The sequence below is a fragment of the Xyrauchen texanus genome, chromosome 28 (assembly GCF_025860055.1).
Source record: "Xyrauchen texanus isolate HMW12.3.18 chromosome 28, RBS_HiC_50CHRs, whole genome shotgun sequence".
Taxonomy (NCBI): domain Eukaryota; kingdom Metazoa; phylum Chordata; class Actinopteri; order Cypriniformes; family Catostomidae; genus Xyrauchen; species Xyrauchen texanus.
In genome coordinates, this window is record NC_068303.1 from 1,540,667 (window position 1) to 1,560,606 (window position 19,940).

General features: G+C 38.9%; 1 protein-coding gene across 1 annotated transcript in view; it reads right to left on the bottom strand.

The window, feature by feature from the left end:
* Positions 1-4,298: 4,298 nt before the first annotated feature.
* Positions 4,299-19,940, bottom strand: part of fig4a (FIG4 phosphoinositide 5-phosphatase a) — a 77,313-nt gene continuing 61,671 nt past the window's right edge. Inside the window, exons 21-23 of the mRNA XM_052096522.1 lie at positions 10,307-10,404; positions 9,003-9,080; positions 4,299-7,296 (exon numbers count right to left, since the gene is read on the bottom strand). Of these exons, the coding sequence (XP_051952482.1) occupies positions 7,119-7,296; positions 9,003-9,080; positions 10,307-10,404 (354 nt within the window). The 3' untranslated portion in view covers positions 4,299-7,118. The remainder of the gene's footprint in view (positions 7,297-9,002; positions 9,081-10,306; positions 10,405-19,940) is intronic.

Sequence of the window (19,940 nt, forward strand, 5' to 3'; positions counted from 1 at the left end):
AACTTATTTTCATCATAACTCCATATGAAGCCTCTGAAAGACACATTTATCAGTTTTTGGATGAACTAATTTATTCTCAATGTTATAATATACAGACGGTGAATATTGAATATTTTAACTGAATCTGAGCCTATAGTCCACATACGTGGTCATTGTGTTCATCAGCGTGCCGTTTACGTTGCTCAAATATTAAAAATGGCATATCAGATGAAAGTAGAGACTAATCTTTCGACTCAAACAGGTTTCAGTGTAAACACTTAATCAGGTTTCTTACCAGATGTAGTTTTGTTAGTATTTCTCTAAAACACAAACTCCGCTGTGGTCAGCACCATGTTGTTTGGTCACATGATGCCATACGTCTAAAGTTGAACCCTTTACTGACAGCACAGAGTCTCCTGAACTGAGATCAGTCGGTTTAAATGAAATGAAATTATGCGTTGAGTATAGCGAAGCCAAAACACAACGTCAACACAGGTGGACATGGGGGTCGCACGAGGTTAAAGCTGCACGGGGCTCAATTGAATCATTTATGTGAACTAATCAATTAACATGAACCCTCTGAATGAACCGACTCACAAAAATGTATTTGTTGTGATACTTTTGTTGTTGTTGATAGGCTTTTTATTGAATTATGTCACATTATATTCTCATTTAGGTCTTGGTTGTATCTGGATGCGCTCTGATGGTTTGTGGTGGATCATTTAAATCGTGACAACTAACCGTATAACCGCCACTGGTACCAAATCTAATGTGAATACACAACTGTTCAGTGGGGTCTCATTTACATTTATGTATTTGGCAGATGCTTTTATCCAAAGCAACTTACAGTGCACTTATTACAGGGACAATCCCCCCGGAGAAACCTGGAGTTAAGTGTCTTACTCAAGGACACAATGGTGGTGGCTGTGGGGATCAAACCAGCAACCTTCAGATTACCAGTTATGTGCTTTAGCCCACTACGCCACCACCACTCAGTCTCATGAAGTGTTTTTCTCCCGGTATTCTAGAAACCAGCGTTGCCAACATGTCCTGATTTATGGATTCAAAAAGTGAGTGATTTAAACAATGTAATCAGAAGAAAAAGAAAGAGGAAGGTTGAGAATGATCGAATAATAAATGCAAAACTTGCGTTTATGAGACAGGAGCGCTAAAAGAAGTGAAGAGAAAATAAAATCAGCTGAAACTCAGTTACAGACTGAACGGCACTTTACTTGAAGTCTGCATATGATTTCATTTGGGTGGAAAAAAGGAAGGAACCCAAGCCAGATCTAGAGACCAGAATATCTTGGAGACTTGGGGGTCGACTCTTTTGAGTTGGGCCAATAAGCGACACAGAACACCATAGCAACTGCGAAGAAATACACTAAAAACCACTAAGAATACCTCATCAACCAAACAGCAATGCCTAGGCAATCTCCCAGAACACTCTTGCATTGTGGTGGTGACTTTGCACAGTCAAGCACCACTCACAGTTACTTCAGAGATTGCAGTATAAATATACAGTCTCACACACACAAACGAATCAGTTTTTGCCCCCGGCAAGACATTTAAGTCATAAGATAAATAGCAGAATGTGAAACTGATGATACATTCAAAACAATGAAGATAAAAACATGTTTTTTGAGTAGGTTTTAAAACACAGCAGGACGAAGAGACACGAGATGTGTCTCAGAAAATGTAGCAGCTTCGAGTACAGTAAAAAATTACTTGATTCAATCATGGACAGTGGTTCCTTCTGTTGAAAGTGATTGTTGGAAAAAGTATGTGAACCCCTAAGCTAATGATGTCAATAAAAGCTAAATAGAGTCAGGAGTTGGCAAACCCGGCAACCAATTAAAGAAACGAGATTGGAGGTGTGGGATAGAGCTACTTTGACTTATAAAAAGCACTCAAACATTTTGAGTTTGCTATTATCTGGAAGCATCTGCTGACGTGGACCATGATATCAGATGACCTACGATCAACAATAGTTGCTTTGCATAAAGCTGGAAAGGGTTATAAAGTTATCTGGAAGAGCTTAGATATTCATTTGTCCACAGTTAGACAAACTGTCTATAAATGGAGATGATTTAGTACTATAGGTACTCTCACTAGAAGTGGCCGTTAGATGTTCATCTGTACACAATTAGACAAACTGTCTATAAATGGAGATGATTTAGTACTATAGGTACTCTCACTAGAAGTGACCGTTAGATATTCATCTGTCCACAGTTAGACAAACTGTCTATAAATGGAGAGGATTTAGTACTATAGGTACTCTCTCTAGAAGTGGCCGTTAGATATTCATCTGTACACAATTAGACAAACTGTCTATAAATGGAGATGATTTAGTACTATAGGTACTCTCACTAGAAGTGGCCGTTAGATATTCATCTGTACACAATTAGACAAACTGTCTATAAATGGAGATGATTTAGTACTATAGGTACTCTCACTAGAAGTGACCATTAGATATTCATCTGTCCACAATGAGACAAACTGTCTATAAATGGAGATGATTTAGTACTATAGGTACTCTCACTAGAAGTGACCATTAGATATTCATCTGTCCACAATGAGACAAACTGTCTATAAATGGAGATGATTTAGTACTATAGGTACTCTCACTAGAAGTGACCATTAGATATTCATCTGTCCACAATGAGACAAACTGTCTATAAATGGAGATGATTTAGCACTATAGGTACTCTCACTAGAAGTGGCCATTAGATGTTCATCTGTCCACAGTGAGACAAACTGTCTATAAATGGAGATGATTTAGTACTATAGGTACTCTCACTAGAAGTGGCCGTTAGATATTCATCTGTCCACAGTTAGACAAACTGTCTATAAATGGAGATGATTTAGTACTATAGGTACTCTCACTAGAAGTGGCCTTTAGATATTCATCTGTCCACAGTGAGACAAACTGTCTATAAATGGAGATGATTTCGTACTATAGGTACTCTCACTAGAAGTGGCCGTTAGATATTCATCTGTCCACAGTTACACAAACTGTCTATAAATGGAGATGATTTAGTACTATAGGTACTCTCACTAGAAGTGGCCGTTAGAAATTCATCTGTCCAAAGTTAGACAAACTGTCTATAAATGGAGATGATTTAGTACTATAGGTACTCTCACTAGAAGTGTCTGTTAGATATTCATCTGTCCACAGTTAGACAAATTGTCTATAAATGGAGGTGATTTAGTACTATAGGTACTCTCACTGGAAGTGGCCGTCCAGCCAAGATGACTCAAAGGGAACGCCGCAGAATGCTCAATGAGGCAAACAAGACCCCTAGAGTGACAGATAAAGACTTGAAGGAATCATTGGAACTGGTTAACATCTCTATGGAGGAGGGACAAACCACAAACTGGTGACAGGGTGTTGGGCACCCAAGGATCATCAATGCGAGGGCAACAAAGGCTATCCCATCTGGCCCGACCCGACAGAAGGTCGACTGTGGCACAAGTCATAGAAAATTTTAATGATGGTTACAGGAGGAATGTGTCACAACACGCACAGCATCTCACCCTACTGTGTGTGTTTATGAATCAGAGTGCACACAGTGCAGAAAGCACTGCAGAACGGACAGATTGCCCATGATGACCCCTGTCCACTGTCAAAAGCACCAACAATGGGCAAGTGTGTCTCAGAACTGGACCTTGGAGTAGTGGAAGAAGGTCGCCTGGTCAGATGAGTCCAGTTTTCTTTTACATCATGTGAACGGCCTTGTACATGTGCACCAGGATGCACTTTGGGAAGATGACAAGCCAGTGAAGGGAATGTGATGTTCTGGGCAATGTTCTGCTGGGAAACCCTGGGTCCGGCCATTCATGTGGACATCAATTTGACATGTGCCACCTACCTAAACATTGTTGCAGACCAGGTATACCCATTCATAGCAATGGTATTCCATGATGGCAGTGGCCTCTTTCAGCAGGATAATGCGCCGTGCCACACTGCACACATTGTTCAGGAATGGTTTGAGGAACATGATGAAGAGTTCAAGGTGTTGCTCTGGTTTCCAACTTCCCCAGATCTCAATCTGATTGAGCATCTGTGGGATGTGCTGAACCAACAAGTGCGATCCACGGTGGCTCCAACTCACAATTTACAGGACTTTATGGATCTGATGCTAATGTCTTGGAGCCAGACTCCACAGGATACATTCAGGGGTCTGTAGAGTCCATATCTCGGCGGGTCGGTGCTGTTTTGGTGGCACGTGGAGGACCAAGAACATATTAGGCAGGTGGTCATAATGTTTTTGCCCATCGGTGTAAATATATATAAGTAAATGTCGAATGTGACATTATTCTTCTATTCTTTGATCCAGCAACTGCTGGAATGAAAAAATTATAATCACATTTCTAGAAGTACAGGCAAAGCCTGCAGAAATTAAAAAAATACTTACAATCTTTTTAAATAGATTCAGCTCAGAGTTCAATAGACTATTTCTTTTCACTTTTAAATACATACTATTCACAGCTGACACACACTCAGTGCCACATACTGTATATGCAGAGAAAGAGAAAACACACATTTTTATACATTTCATCCATGTCTCATTATTGTCCAGAGATAAATAGAGCTTTAATAAGCATATAATCATCAGCACTTTACTGAGTGAGTGTGCGTGCATGTGTGAGTTCCATCTGCTGTAGTTGCATGTGCCTCATTTCTACAGCAATGACTGCACTGGATTGAGACTCATGCGACACATGGGCACAGAAACGAGATGCAGAGAGAGAGAGAGAGAGAGAGAGAGAGAGAGAGAGAGAGAGAGAGAGAGAGAGAGACTCTAGATAGATGAACCAGTTACAACAGATGGCAATAAACCAAACTGGAGGAGGGAGAGAGGTTGTATTTTTGCAGGCTGTGGCAGTCATGTTTATATACATTATATATAAATTATACTCAGTGTTAGGTAGATTACTACATCTGTTTCTCATTACAAATTACACAAATAACATTTAAATAATCAGTAATGTAATCTTTTATATTACACTTTTATTTTATAGGTAATCTAATCTGATTATATTTGATTACTTACGGAAACCAATTGTAAAACTAAATTATTTATTTTTGTAATCTGATTACATAATACAGATTATATGTAGCCCATTACTACCAACACTGAATACATATAACTGGCAAACCTTTGTTAGATCATTATTAACTAATATGTTACATACAATTAAACATAAGTGGGGGCTCGTCCGGGATTCAAATTGCATTATGTCTTCATCAGACAAGCGATGTTACTACATTGTGTTCAGGTTGGGAGGGTTACTTTTAAAATGTATTCCACTACAGTTCTAAATACTTTGGATTACTTCAGTACTGGTAGATTTTTTTCACTTATTTTGACTAGAAACAATTTAATAACAGGTGAAAAAATCTGCCTGTACAGCAAGACAAAATCTACAATTTAAAAATACATTCTCTGAAAAAAGCCTAAATATCTTATGCAGTGAAGCTTCTAAAACAAGATAAAGCACATTTACTTTGTTGTAAGGACATTTTTACAGATAAACAATGCAAACATTTCTCATCAAGAATACGATTTTTGCAATATATCCAAAGTCTTACTAGAGAAACAAATTATGATCTAACATGGATTTTCATAACAGAAAAAATATGATCGTGCCTGGTAACAGGTGCTTGTAATGGCTAGAAATTTACATTTTAGCTTAGCATAAAGCTATATGTTCACATGACAATTTAAACAAGATTTATTTATACTTCTGCTGCTCCAAACTTACTTCTCTGTCTGCTCGTGTGAATGTAATGCATCTTAAGAAAGTATTTCACCGCTGTTCAAACTCTTTATGAAGTGCACCATTTATATGGATAAATGTTTTCCAACTGAATAGAGTAAGTATTAAAGGAAACAAAAGACAATAATATGAAAGTAATCTATTCAGTAGTCAAAATACTTTTTGAATGTAACTGTATTCTGATTACCAATGATTTAAATTGTAACTGTAGTGGAATACAGTTTCTAATATTATGTATTTTAAATACATAATCCTGTTACATGTATTCCATTACTCCCCGACCCTGATTGTGTTACAGAGACGTATCGTCTTCATTAAACAGCTAACCTTACCGACTAAAGGTTTGTAAAACTTTCCCCATCTCGCAGGTTTTAGAAAAATAATGACATGTCTGTTTTAAGACATCATCAAGTACTAAACTAGCTTCAGAATGTCATATATGATTATCATATCTATATGTAATCAGTAATATAATCTTTTAGATTATCTAATCTGATTATATTAGGATTCTTTACCACCACCCTTGTAAACTAATTACAAGTACTTGATTTTTGTAATCTGATTACATAATCCAGATTACATGTAGTACATTACTACCAACACTGAATACATGCAATCTGCAAACCTTTGTTAGATCATTATTAACTAATATATTACATACAAGTAAACATAAGTGGGGGCTCGTCCGGGATTCGAATTTCATTGCATCTTCACCAAGCAATGCAACACAATCTATTTACAGTGATGTCATCTTCATTAAACAGCTAACTTAACCTTCCCAACCACAGGTTTGTCAAATGTTCCTTTTCTCGCAAAAGTTTTAGAAACATATTACACGTCTTAACACTTCTACAGACTGTTTTAAGATGTCAGCAAAGTACTAAACTAGCTTTAGAATTATATCTCATATGTGATTATTATATCTATATGATTATTTTTACTTTCCATGAGGAATGATTTAGACTGCATTTTAAAGAGAAAAAGAAATGATATACATGTTGACTGTCAAATTACTCATCTTTACCAACCACATTAACATTTATTATAAGCAAACATTAATGTTCTAATAATCTGTATCTGAATGAAGGTGAGCTAAAACCTACTAACATTTACAAATGTAGAAATGCATGCACCTTACAATGTGAAATTAAATACAATTCAGAGAAAACAAACTTTTGTGTCTATTTTTTTGTTGATAAAAGGAAAACAAGTAAACAAATACAAAGAGGTTTGAGGTTGAATAAAAACTGTAAAATAAATAGAAAGAAAGAAAGAAGTAAAGGAATAGACACGGCTGGAAGCTTTATATTATATTTAAGTTCAGACTTTGGAGATTCAGGTTGTGTTCTGATGGTTCACATGTATCTGTTTTTGATGTATTCACGGTATATGAGAACGTCCTCCTGACACAGAGTTCTGACCCAGCCCCGACCCGTCTGAACATGGGAATCGAACACCTCTCGGCTCTTGATGTCCACCTCAGGAGCTGAAGCCTCATAAATACTGTCCGATGGGAAGGATGATACTGGAGCTCTGTCAATAAAAAAAATTCAAATAAAAACACAATGTGAAATTAAATGTTTTTTTTTGTAATTAAACATTACACACCGAATCAACATTTAACTTTTAGCCCCCACTAATATCCATCTCCAAACACCAACCCCACCCTAACCCCCAACGAACACCCCCATGGTCACATAAAATAACACAAACCAAACCAAACTAAAAATATAATAAACATACATAATTAAACTAAACTTCTCTCTCCCCATCCCTTTCCCAAGAGTCCCCCAAAACCACCAAATACCTACCCCCTACTTCCTAATAAACAAGTCCCCAAGCCCCAGCCTTCTACCTGCCATCTCCTCAAAATTTGCCACCCTCCCCATCTCCGCACACCACTCCGGAAACGATGGCTCTTCGACCAACTTCCAACCCCTTAAAATATTAAACCCCTTGTCTGCCAATCATAATACTTGTCAGATCCCAATTTTTATATATTTGTTACCCAAATTTATGAACGCCTCATTGCCCAAAATACAAAGTTTGGACAAAGTAAAATTTGAGTGCCAAAAACATCACACAAATAACTGAACCTTCAATCAAAAATCTTGGATCTTAACACACCCCAAAAGACATGGGCCATGTCTCCAACTTCTGATTGGCATCTCCAGCAGGTGGGTGTGTCTTTAAGAGCAAGCCTATATAATCTAGAGGGGGTCCAATAAAATCTAAAATTGCATAAGGTGAACCATCAACCTTTGGCCCCGAATTTCTGCTAAAACAATAATGACTCTTCCTAATTTATCTTTACACTGTTTGAGACATTGTAGATGTTTACTTATCAATGTAATGACGCCCCTGCTCTTACTTGAGCCAGCACTAAAGAAAACATCTCCACCCCATATCCTCCCCAATATTTCAGCTTCCTGTGGGGAAAGATGCGTTTCTTGAAGAAACACTACATCATATTTCTTACGTTTAAGAAAAGGAATAACGTTCCTTCTTTTTATGGGGTGCCCCAACCCATTCACATTCCACATGGAGAGAGACAATCCACTCATATTAACATTTGACATTTTGACATGTTAGAAATTATAGATAGTGTGTCAAAAATAAAAATGATAAAGACCACAATGCCCATTAGTGTAACAATCAAACCCCCAAACTTCCCCCCGAAATTATAATAATAATATGAGCTCCAAAAGCTCAAACTAATATGGGATTGTGCATTTTTCCAAATTTTTAACAACACTAAGACCCAGCGGATTAGATGTACAAACACACACTCTCTCTCTCTCTCACTCTCACTCACACACACACACACACACACACACACACACACACACACACACACACACACACACACGCACCCAGAACCATTGTGACCTTTCTGAACACGTGTAACACAACACTTATCAGATGGTCCAAACGTGCCAATTAACCGCAAGATCTCCGCCAAACTCCGCCACCTTCTCAGAATAATTAAGTTACTGATGTAAACATATCAAACATACAGCAAAGATCATAAATGTCAAATAAAGAAGAAATTAGGCAAGAGGCACGTTTCCAACACAAATGTCAATCTAGCGTGAATACAACAGACTCTGCACACCTGATCACATGTGTTCATACAGACATGCAAAAACACACCACTGTAAATCACCTGTACAGAACTACTGAAAATAGTTGTGTATATATGTGTATGTGTAATTGTGTTGTATTCTCATCACACTCACAGGCTGATGACATTTTCTGATTTCTTTGTGTCTTCTCGTCTCTCCACCTTGTGCTGGTTCTGACCCAGATGAGCAAATCTATAAACACACACATGAAATGATGCAACAATTAAAGCATTAATTAAAAGCATTAATCAAATAATTAAATCTCTTTATTTCCAGATATTCCAGAGTTGTTGTTGTGTTTGTTTCTTTAACTTTCTTTCACAACCTGCAGCGGAATTGCGCTTCAATAGTGGGGTTTTCCTCTTATGTCAAACTCTGGGATTCCCCCAGCGTAAGAGCACATATAAGTGAGCGTAATAGACAGTACTCGATATTTTAAACTGATGTGTACAAATGGGTATAGTTTATGTGCTTTTCCCACAGTACTTAAATGTTGAGTTCTTTCCGCTTTGTTGTCTTGTTGTTATTATATGTCCTATGATATTAGTTATCTGGTCTGTCACACACATGCGCACTCTTAAAAACCTGTAAGAATGCTGCTGATGCGTTTACATGACCACATAAGTCACGTTCTCCAGGGGAAACCAATGTGTGTTAAACCGAACTTAAGAAAAAATCTTAACAGAATATGTTTATTTTCCAATAACAAGACTGTCAATATATTTTGGAAAAAAGCACAAAACGGTCAAATGGTCAAAAGTTTGGCCATGTTAGACTTCAAAATTCAAGCACAGGTTTAATTTGTCTATTGTGTGTGTGTGTGTGTGTGTGTGTGTGTGTGTGTGTGTGTGTGTGTATATGTCTGTGTGTATATTCAATTTTGAGTATGAGTGTTTATGATGAGGCTTCTCAAAAAAGACTGGATGTCGATGGGCGGACTAGAATATTTTTTCTAGTGTTAGCTGGCACCTAGAAGAACGATTTAAGACCAAAAGTTGAGAGATAGAGCAAACGGAGCCTTTATTACAAGCTTTTGAAATTGAACAACAAGGACAATATAGGGACTTGATCGTTAAGACCAAGGAGGGGTTAATCACATTATAATCACATCACACAAATGACGACTGATGGTCATTTAGGCATTCGCAACAATTTAACTTCCATAATGTGGCTTATTTCAGTGTGAAACAGAATATTCAGTCATTTAAGGCGGGACAAGTTAGGCTGTGATATTATTGGTTAATATAATGTTTTTATTCCCGCCCACATGGACTCGGTGACATCAGCAGAAAATAAAAAGTGGTTTCAGAGGCAGAACCATTTATTACATTTACATTATAACACAAACCTTTTATTATGTTGACTGTATGAAAGTAAAAATGGTTGATTTTGATGTCATGCATTGAATGTCTTCTGACCTGTGATATATGAGGAGGTCTTCATCAGGGGGGTACGCCAAAAGATTCAGTCCGTACGTCTCTTTGACCGGCGGCAGACGCTGCAGCTGCGGCTGATCCTGTAAGGTCAAACACAGTGTATATGTATTATATAAACCCATAAAAACATAATTTTACAGATGATTACACAGTCACACTTGCTGTATTGTAATAGTGTGACATCATTAGAAACAACACGTTTCCTTTTCAAGAGTGAAGATGCGCAGAATTATCTTTTCTTTTAATATGGCGAGTCTGCAATGTTGCTAAACTAGTAATAAACAGTGAAATTAAATAATGAAAATAATTGAAATCGAAAGGAATTAGAAAAGAAATCTTACCCAAAAATGTAATGAAATGAGATTAAAAAGGCAATGTATCAAAATAATTGCAAAAACAAAACGTCTTTTTAAATGTACACAAAAACACAGCGCAATCAGAGTATTCCGATTCACAAGCAAATGACTCTTTTGAACCGGTTCTTTTATTATTTTGACAAAATCTCCACTGAATGACTCACTGAATCAGTCAGAGCGGTTACTGAATCAACATTTCACTCACTTACTCCACTGTGCGCTTACTCAAACGTGCGCTTACTCCAACTGTGCACTGCTTACTCCACTGTGCACTGCTTAATCCAACGTGCGCTTACTCCACTGTGCGCTGCTTAATCCACTGTGCGCTGCTTACTCCACTGTGCGCTTACTCAAACGTGCGCCGCTTACTCAAACGTGCGGCGCTTACTCCACTATGCGCTTACTCAAACGTGCGCCGCTTACTCAAACGCGCGCCGCTTACTCAAACGTGCGCTGCTTAATCCACTGTGCGCTTACTCAAAGCGCTGCTTACCAAGCGTGCGCTTACTCAAATGTCGCTGTGCGCTTACTCAGTCGCTTACTCAAGTGCGCGCTTACTCAAACGCGTGCGCCACGCTTACTCAAACGTGCGCTGCTTACTCAAACGCGTGCGCTTGCTTAATCCACTGTGTGCTTACTCAAACGTGTGCCGCTTACTCAAACGTGCGCCGCTTACTCAAATGTGCGCTGCTTACTCCACTGTGCGCTTACTCAAACGTGCGCCGCTTACTCAAATGTGCGCTGCTTACTCCACTGTGCGCTTACTCAAACGTGCGCCGCTTACTCAAACGTGTGCTGCAATCACACATTTCACTTACTCAACGTGTGCCGCTTACTCAAACGTGCGCCGCTTACTCAAACGTGCGCCGCTTACTCAAACGTGCTGAATCAACATTTCACTCACTTACTCCACTGTGCGCTTACTCAAACGTGCGCTGCTTACTCAAACGTGTGCTGCTTACTCCACTGTGCGCTTACTCAAAGGTGCGCTGCTTACTCAAACGTGCGCCGCTTACTCAAACGTGCGCCACTTACACAAACGTGCTGAATCAACATTTCACTCACTTACTCCACTGTGCGCTTACTCAAACGTGCGCTGCTTACTCCACTGTGCGCTTACTCAAACGTGCGCTGCTTAATCCACTGTGTGCTTACTCAAACGTGTGCCGCTTACTCAAACGTGCGCTGCTTACTCCACTGTGCGCTTACTCAAACGTGCGCCGCTTACTCAAACGTGCGCTGCTTAATCCACTGTGTGCTTACTCAAACGTGTGCCGCTTACTCAAACGTGTGCCGCTTACTCAAATGTGCGCCGCTTACTCCACTGTGCGCTTACTCAAACGTGTGCCGCTTACTCAAATGTGCGCTGCTTACTCCACTGTGCGCTTGCTCAAACGTGCGCCGTTTACTCAAACGTGCTGAATCAACATTTCACTCACTCCACTGTACGCTTAAACGTGCGCTGCTTACTCAAACGTGCGCTGCTTACTCAAACGTGCGCTGCTTACTCAAACGTGCGCTGCTTACTCCACTGTGCGCTTACTCAAACATGCGCTGCTTAAGCAAACGTGCGCTGCTTACTCCACTGTGCGCTTACTCAAACGTGCGCTTACTCAAACGTGCGCCGCTTACACAAACGTGCTGAATCAACATTTCACTCACTTAATCCACTGTGCGCTTACTCTACTGTGCGCTTACTCAAACGTGCGCTGCTTACTCCACTGTGTGCTTACTCAAAGGTGCGCTGCTTACTCAAAGGTGCACTGCTTACTCAAACGTGCGCCACTTAATCAAACGTGCGCTGCTTACACAAATGTGCTGAATCAACATTTCACTCACTTACTCCACTGTTCGCTTACTCAAACGTGCGCTGCTTACTCCACTGTGCGCTTACTCAAACGTGCGCAGCTTATGCAAACGTGCGCAGCTTACGCGAACGTGCGCCGCTTACTCAAACGTGCGCCGCTTACTCAAACGTGCGCCGCTTACTCCACTGTGCGCTTACTCAAACGTGCGCCGCTTACTCAAACGTGCGCTGCTTACTCAAACGTGCGCTGCTTACTCAAACGTGCGCTGCTTAAGCAAACATGCTGAATCAACATTTCACTCACTTACTCCACTGTGCGCTTACTCAAACGTGCGCTGCTTACACAAGCGTGCGCTGCTTACTCCACTGTGCGCTTACTCAAACGTACGGCGCTTACTCAAACGTGCGCTGCTTACACAAACGTGCACTGCTTACTCCACTGTGCGCTTACTCAAACGTACGGCGCTTACACAAGCGTGCGCTGCTTACACAAGCGTGCGCTGCTTACACAAGCGTGCGCTTACTTCACCATGCGCTTACTCAAATGTGTAGTTTAACATTTTTTGTAATTAATTATATTTAATTAGACATATTTAAATATAAATATTAAATTTTTTCATTAAAATGTAATTTATTTATTTGATTTTAAACAATGATGGCAAGTGGTCAAGGCCCCAAAGCAGCTCCAAATCATGATGCTCCCTCCACCGTACTTCACCGTTGGGATGATGTTTTCCACAGCACTGTGAAGTGTTCAATAAAGAAATTAAAGATCATAAAGATCATAATTGTTTGTGTGTGTGTGTGTGTTGTTAACTTAATCACATTGTGTTTGTCTTTACTTGTGACTTTAATGAAGACGAGATCACATTTTACGTGTCCCCAGGGGCCATTTACAAGTACTAGATTGTAACACTCATCATGTAAAAGACAAGTGTCTTTTAAAGTCGCATAAAAGCGAGTCACGTTCTCTCTAAACACATCAAAGATAAAACGCAATAAAATATAGTGAAATCTCCTCTGGAGGGGGTTCACAAAACTACCCACTCAAACCCAGTTACATATCAAAAGTTTTGTGTAGCGTGATTATGATCCGTGTGTCCCGCCATGGGCTGTGTGGCGTTCCCAGGACTCTCAGAGGCACATTATGCGTTTCGTTTTTTACTCGACACATATTGATTAAACCCAAGATGTGACTAATGCGTTAAAGAGTGACAGCATGCGCCTCAGCCAACACAAACTTACACTGTAATTACAGCAGAGAAGGTAATAAATTTAACGTTTAAATATTTCATGAGTTATAGCATCTTGTTGCGGCCGTTGAGTTCATTTATCACAGCGTATGCACGAGACAAAAGCAGTATGTGACACGTGCTCTCAAGGTACGGCTAGCTGGCACCCAACAACGGGCTCCAAAATCTCAAGTATGAAAAATAAAGCTCTGCTTGGGCAAATATATTCACAAACTTTTCTTGCACCTTGAATACATGCAAACTTACTCATTCATTTGTGGTAGACAAAATTTTATGAATGTTTATGAATTTGTAAGTCACATATTTCAAGACACACATATTTCCGGGTGGTGGAGAACGAATCTCAGTTGCGCCTGAGACCGTCAATCTACCCATCTCATCACGTGGCTTGTTGAGCGCGTTACCGCGGAGACCTAGTGCGTGTGGAAGCTTCACGCTATTCTCCGCCGCATCCACGCACAACACACCACACGCCCCACCGAGAGTGAGAACCACATTATAGTGACCACGAGGAGCTTACCCCATGTGACTCTACCCTCCCTAGCAACCGGGCCAATTGGTTGCTTAGGAAACCTGACTGGGCAACTCATGCTTGGTTAAAATTTTGTATATTATTTTATTGAAAACACCAGTTGAAATCCATGTATCAAATATGATATAACAGGCTTTTGAGGTGTATCTCTCAATCATCATCACATTTCATTCATGCATCACACTGCTTTGAAGATTCTGACATATATATATAAGAAATATTTAAAGTGTGAACTTATATTTCGGTGTATTTCCGTATATGCAGCGTGCTCTGTCATTATAAAGATCTCGTTATTTTACATCACAAGCTATGATGATGTCATCTTACCATAAGCTACCAAAAGGTTTTACAATTTCCCTTTTTTAAATGTCAATGTAGTGTTTGGTGCATAAAATACATATGATAAAAATCATATTTTATTCATGTTGTATTTGTACTGCGAGACATTTCGATCTATATTTATAGAGCAAGAGGAAATGGTCAAAAGCCCAGAGAGTCCTCTGATAATACCCCAAAATAATAGTCCTGCATAGAAATGAATTGCTGGACCTCCGTAGGATAATGACCTTTAAAGCCGAATGTATCAAATATGATACATAAAAAAGGGCATTTATTTGTTACATTTTTACGATTTCTTTATATAGTTTGTTTAATGGTACAAAAAAAGTCTCATGGAATAAAAACGATATATATATTTTTTAGAATTTTCTGACAATTCTTTAATAAGTCAGGCTTTACAGGGTTAAACAGAATAGTTTTACTGCTGATTAAGAAATAGTGATAACTTGATTTTTCAAGAATTTGTGAGTTTAATGATACTTTTTAGTCTCTGGACGGTTACACCACATGTAAACAAACATGTTCATCATTAGCGCTGTTTATTGATACAGATTTCCCCATTCGATTCCGATTCAAAATATCTCAATTCTATTTGATCCCAATCTCGATACAATATCGATTCATATGGGTAAATATATTTGTTACATTTTGTTTGCATTTAAAATAAAAACTTTCTAGGCTGATTTGTAGAACATGCACTTTATCATTCGCATATAACGAGAGAATTTGTGCTGAATTTCTTTAGATCAGGGGTGCACACACTTTTTTGTGTGATGATCTACTTTTAAATGAGCAACTCAATAAGATCTACCAACTAAAAAAAACACAGGTTCATTTAAAATAAGAAATGCTTATTGGGACTAATGCATGTATCCCTACATGGACTTCATCTTCTAATTAATAAAAAAAATATATAATAATGTTCAATGTTGATATCACTCAGTTTTAAAACTAAACCCAAAACACCTACAGCACAATAGATTACAATAGTCAGGTCATTTACCTTATTCTGATGAGGAGTAAATCAGGCGAGGTTTTGTTAATTCAGTTGCCATGACAACTAGGTTTGCGCATATGCGCCTAAATATTGACCGGGCGAGGTTTTGTTTATTCAGTTGCCATGACAACTGGGTTTGCGCAAACACGCCTAAATATTGACCGGGCGAGGTTTTGTTTATTCAGTTGCCATGACAACAAGGTTTGTGCATACGCGCCTAAATATTGACCAGGCAAGGTTTTGTTTATTCAGTTGCCATGACAACTGGGTTTGCGCAAACGCGCCTAAATATTGACCGGGCGAGGTTTTGTTTATTCAGTTGCCATGACAACTGGGTTTGCGCATACGCGCCTAAATATTGACCGGGCGAGGTTTTGTTTATTCAGTTGCCATGACAACAAGGTTTGCGCATACGCGCCTAAATATTGACCAGGCGAGGTTTTGTTTATTCAGTTGCCATGACAACTGGGTTTGCGCAAACACGCCTAAATATTGACCAGGCGAGGTTTTGTTTATTCAGTTGGCATGACGACTAGGTTTGCGCATACGCGCCTTCCAAGGACTTCTGAGAACATAGCAAACCTAGTTGTCATGGCAACTGAATAAACAAAACCTCGCCTGGTCAAAATTTACTCGTCAAGTGCAAGTCAGATAGAAACTAAAAGAAGGAAAGACATTATATTTATTTTTATAAAAATTTAACGAAAGTACATTTAAATTTTGCGCGATCTACCAGCATTGCCTTTGCGATCGACTGGTAGATCGCGATCGACGTATTGGGCACCCCTGCTTTAGAGTATCCATGTTTAATAAGAATTAAATGTTATTTTGTTTTTGTTTTCAATCAACAACTGACTGTAAAGAACAGAAAGGATATTAAACAAGATATTATTCACTAACTACGTTTCCATCCAAGGATTCTTTGCGAAAAAAGTTTTGGCGCATCAAAATAAAGCTGATGGAAACGCACATTATCGCTAAAATGTCACAAATGTCGACATAATATTTTTCCGTTTAACTCAAGCGCATAAACTTGATGTCGATACATGTCGTGAAAAAATGTTTTGGAAACACTTTTGTCAATAAAATTGTCATTAACGCAAAAATGTAGAGTCACATGACAGTTTGCCCTAATCGTTAGCCTGTGTTACCATGACGACAGTATTGAAAGCTAATTTATTGTACGTGATTATGGATTGATCTTTACGGCATATAGAGCCGATCTGCACACGTGACACTTCCAGGAGTGCAACACAAATATCTCGTATCATGCACCGGTCATCAACAAGTGCAAGGAGAACAAATGAATGGCCGCTGTTTGTGATTCATTTAATCGCAGTAAACATCCGTTTATTTATTAAAGTTGCTTTTTCACATCATTCAAAATAAACGACGGTAGTCACGGAATTAGTCCACAAAACATAAAAAACATAATTTTTCTGCACAAAGATGTTTTAAATTAAGAATAAATACACAATACTAGGAGAAAAGATTCAGTGCTTTTTGTTTTGGGAACACTTACAGCCAAATTCTATGAAATTATTGTTTAGTTTTACTTTTGGAAAAAATGCCAGAAAAATCCCCTGTATGGCAAACAATCAGAAGATTAAAGTGAGTACTGCATGAAGCCAGTAAATCAGAAAGAAGATTACCGGTAAATTAAAGACTGTATGTTTCAAATTGAGCTGTAAAACAGATCGAACACAGAAAAGCATGTATACACGCACACAGATTCTACAATTGAACACGCATGTAATAGTGACAATTTGAGGCATTTACACATGTGAAGCAAGCATGTGTCTGTACAGCACATTATATTTGTGTTCTGCATGGTTTTGTTCGCTTTGTATTGCACATTATATTTGTCCTATATGTGTACCATGCACATGTCACATGTATGTTTCCACAGACCCAGATATATTCTATTATTTCCTATTAAATTAAAGCAGCTGTGGAATGAATGGATTTTACTATTCATATTTTATATTTATGAATGGAAATATATTCATGAAATAAGTGTCCTGAGATATCTCACCAGTCACTAGACAAACAAACTGTGTGTTTGACAACCCTGAGAAGATGCACTGCTGCTCTTCTGCTCAGTGTCGGTCTCAAAAGTATCTGTGAAGAGCAGGATTCTGGTAAGAGACGAGTTAATTTACTATACGGTTTGGTGGAATTTAAAGAGCCGATTGTACTATAAAATCATACTGTAATTTTCAGAACTTAAACTTCCACCTGAACGAAAATAAACGCACTTATTATAACCAAGCTGCAAAAACAACAAAAACTATCATTCTGAACTAATGATAATAGTAAAATGTTTGTCTGTGTATAGCACCTGCAGACAGAATCTGTCACAATGTAATGTAGCAGCACAACGAGTTCCTCATCTCGAAGGATGAGGAACTTAAAACAATATTGGCATGTGTATCTCAGCGAGTATTGACGCTGACTATCACACCTAGAGTCGCTAGTTTGAATCCAGGGCATGCTGAGTGACTCCAGCCAGATCTCCTTAACAACCAGATTGGCCCGGTTGCTAGGGAGGGAAGAGTCACATGGGGTAACCTCCTCGTGGTCGCTAAAATGTGGTTCTCACTCTCGGTGGGGCGTGTGGTGAGTTGTGCGTGGATGCAGCGGAAAATAGTGAACAGAATGTGCATAAACAAGCGAGTTGAGAAGATTTAAGATGAAAATGGAAGGGATAAAATGAGAACAGAAAAGAGTGAAGATGAGAGATAATTTGAGAAAAGACAAGATGAGGAGATTTGAGATTAGACTAAATGAGATGAGAAGAGATTTCAGAAGATAAGGTTTGAGACGAGAAGAAACCAGAAGATTTGAGATGAAAACAGATGAGATGTGGAGAAGATTTAAAACGAGAGGAGATGAGAGGAGAAGAGAAGATTTGAGACAAGAAGAGACCAGATGAGAATAAAAGATCTGAGATGAGAAAAGAAAAGATGAGAAGAGACAAGATGAGATTATAAGAAAAGATCTGAGATGAGAAGAGACAAGATGAGATTATAAGAAAAGATCTGAGATGAGAAGAGACAAGATGAGAAGAGACAAGATGAGAAGAGAGAAGATGAGAGGAAAGGTCTGAGATGAGAAGAGACAAGATGAGAAGAGACAAGATGAGAAGAAAGGTCTGAGATGAGAAGAGACAAGATGAGAAGAGACAAGATGAGAAGAGACAAGATGAGAAGAAAGGTCTGAGATGAGAAGAGACAAGATGAGAAGAGAAGATCTGAGATGAGAAGAGAAAAGATGAGAAGAAAGGTCTGAGATGAGAAGAGACAAGATGAGAAGAGACAAGATGAGATTATAAGAAAAGATCTGAGATGAGAAGAGACAAGATGAGAAAAGATCTGAGATGAGAAGAGACAAGATGAGAAGAGACAAGATGAGAAGAGACAAGATGAGAAGAAAAGATCTGAGATGAGAAGAGACAAGATGAGAAAAGATCTGAGATGAGATTATAAGAAAAGATCTGAGATGAGAAGAGACAAGATGAGAAGAGACAAGATGAGAAGAGACAAGATGAGAAGAGACAAGATGAAAAGAGACAAGATGAGAAGAGACAAGATGAAAAGAGACAAGATGAAAAGAGACAAGATGAGAAGAGACAAGATGAGAAGAAAGGTCTGAGATGAGAAGAGACAAGATGAGAAGAGACAAGATGAGAAGAGACAAGATGAGAAGAGACAAGATGAAAAGAGACAAGATGAAAAGAGACAAGATGAAAAGAGACAAGATGAAAAGAGACAAGATGAGAAGAGACAAGATGAAAAGAGACAAGATGAAAAGAGACAAGATGAGAAGAGACAAGATGAAAAGAGACAAGATGAGAAGAAAGGTCTGAGATGAGAAGAGACAAGATGAGAAGAAAGGTCTGAGATGAGAAGAGACAAGATGAGAAGAAAGGTCTGAGATGAGAAGAGACAAGATGAGAAGAGACAAGATGAGAAGAAAGGTCTGAGATGAGAAGAGACAAGATGAGAAGAGACAAGATGAGAAGAGACAAGATGAGATTCATTTTTTCTGCATGCCTATACGACTTGTGCACATTTTGGCGCTATAGCCTTATAAAATATACTTCTTTGACTGCGAGCGACACGCAAAGATGCAGACTGTTCAATTGTCTATAAAAACTGAGCGTATTTGGGCCTGTAACCTTTAGCCTCCTTGTTAGCGCATCCGCCTCCCATGCTGGTGATGCCAGTTCGAGTCCTGTATGGAGCGGGTAGAATAGGAGCATCACAATGGTGCCAGACCCAGATGGAAGTGAGGTTTAGGCGGGGTGAGTGTAATGGGTGCTTGCTGATA